The sequence below is a fragment of the Pollicipes pollicipes genome, unplaced genomic scaffold (genome assembly GCF_011947565.3).
Source record: "Pollicipes pollicipes isolate AB1234 unplaced genomic scaffold, Ppol_2.1 Scaffold_1600;HRSCAF=1878_pilon_pilon_pilon, whole genome shotgun sequence".
NCBI classification, from domain to species: domain Eukaryota; kingdom Metazoa; phylum Arthropoda; class Thecostraca; order Pollicipedomorpha; family Pollicipedidae; genus Pollicipes; species Pollicipes pollicipes.
In genome coordinates, this window is record NW_023595962.1 from 20914087 (window position 1) to 20916175 (window position 2089).

Genomic DNA, 2089 nt, shown 5'->3' on the forward strand with positions numbered 1-2089 from the left:
CCAACGCAGATTATGTGGCCAGTCAACTGCTGCGATATGGAGGTTACGATTTTGAAGCCTGAAGCGCGCACACTGCGGGCTGAAAAAGGGCTAAAAATGGTGAAAAGTGATGCCATTCTACCAAAAGTAGTAAAATGGGCTCAAAAGTGGTACCTCTCTGCTTCGCACATCCGACCACCACAGCAACCACTGCACATTCAGTGGACTTCAGTTGCTGTTGACTAGAGGTAGCACTTTTGGGCTCTTTTTAGCTGGCTTTTGCGAGCGTGCGGGTTTACAGCTGATACCTCCAGCAACAAGTCGTGAATGAGCCGTAATGTTTCGTTTCTTAACTCGCAAGGTTTCCAACGTTGCTTGACATGAGAGAGAGAGAGAGATTGAGACGAGAGAGAGGAGAGAGAGAGAGAGAGAGAGAGGAGAGAGAGAGAGAGAGAGAGAGAGAGAGAGGAGAGAGAGGAGAGGAGAGAGAGAGGAGAGAGAGGAGAGAGAGAGAGAGAGAGATATATATATACACATATATATATATATATATATATATATATATATATATATATGTGTGTGTGTGTGTGTGTGTGTGTGTGTGTGTGTGTGTGTGCGTGTGCGACATACATTATGTTGAGATTACACAGCGGACCGGCGGATAACCGACGCTCGGACCTGCAAAACTTCCGGATCAGAGGTTTCTCAGACTGCAAGTCACTGATCGTTGCAGACAACATTTTGAGAAAAAGAACTTTGATCCAGACTACTCAATTTTGGAAGTTTGTTATTGTACATTGCTTTTGCATGCCTAGTCGCGGTTTATGCTATGAGTAGGGACATATTTCGCCCGTAAATCTACCAATGAAGGCAGCGTTTCCCACGACAAAATCGCTGAGCTGTACCCATTGTGATACAAATAGAAAAGTAAGCGAAAGATGCATCGTCCCCGCTTTACCCCATCTTGTTATGCTGCTCCGAACGGTCCACCGATTATGTTGTGTTTCCAATGACTTCCAGAACTTCTTTTCTTTTGAAAAGATGATACAAATACAAATAAAAAATACAAAAAATACAAAAATACAAATACAAAACAAAATACAAATCACTTCATTGTGATATTCTGGCTTCACGTCATTCAAATGGGGAAACCGGTGAAAATAGGCAACTGTTAAAGCTACCCATGCTTCTATAACACAATTTAAGAATTAACAAAAAGCTGATGGTCTCTGAGCCTGACTTCTGTCGCCGTTTTTGCAAAGTGAAACCCCTGCAAGTCATTGCATATCATGCTGCACAAGCATATGACCCAGAGCCATACCAGTGTTCCTTAATTTGTTAGCTATGGTTTATCGCGGTATAGGGGTGGCATCGTGATGTTCAAATACACTCGGGTCCGACACCTTACACGGATGTTATACAGCTGCAAACTCCAGTGTTGTCTTCCGCAGTTGATCACGGTGCTTCTGCATCCCTGCTTCGGCCGGGGAACATCCAGAGAGGTGTTCAGTACAGCTCATACTGACACACGAAAGAGTATCTCGATGAACATGAGTTTGTATTCATGCCGGTCCTGTCCATCCTCATGCAGCTGTACCAGGGCCCGTTGGCTGTCTGCTTACTGTTGAACCACTCAGGCTTCAGCGTGATGGGCCTGTTCCTGCGAACGTTGTTGTAAACGCCGTCGGTACCGCTCGCCTCGACGATACCGATGTAGAAGAAGCGACTGCTGCCCTTCATCATGCCCTTGAGGAAGATGACCTCCTTGTTCGTCTCGGGGAATGCTGGCTCCACGCCTGGTCCGTCCCTGAGGCAGTATTGCTCAATGTCGCTTCCGCGCCTGATCGTTGTCCCTGGGTGCAGTCGGAAGGACTTCATGGTGCCTGGGACCCTACGGAAGTTGTCGGGGATGTCTTCCAAAGTGTAAATTTCCTGTTCGATGCTCGGCGGGCTGGCCTCGGTGCGGAGGGCGGGGTAGAGGGTGCAGTTGTGGGACACCTTGTCGTAGCTCCAGTGGGTACATTCCTCGTGGTGGGCGCACAGCAGAGCACAGGTAGTGCGCCAAGGTGCAGAGGTCGACAGGATGTTCGTGGAGGCTCGGACAGCATAA

At 47.6% G+C, this 2089-nt stretch overlaps 1 protein-coding gene across 1 annotated transcript in view; it reads right to left on the minus strand.

Moving 5' to 3' along the window:
• LOC119112866 (zinc finger protein 317-like) overlaps positions 1 to 1857 on the minus strand; it is a 3441-nt gene extending 1584 nt beyond the window's left edge. The window contains exon 1 of the mRNA XM_037237196.1: positions 1577 to 1857. Within this exon, the coding sequence (XP_037093091.1) occupies positions 1577 to 1857 (281 nt within the window). The remainder of the gene's footprint in view (positions 1 to 1576) is intronic.
• Positions 1858 to 2089: the final 232 nt, after the last annotated feature.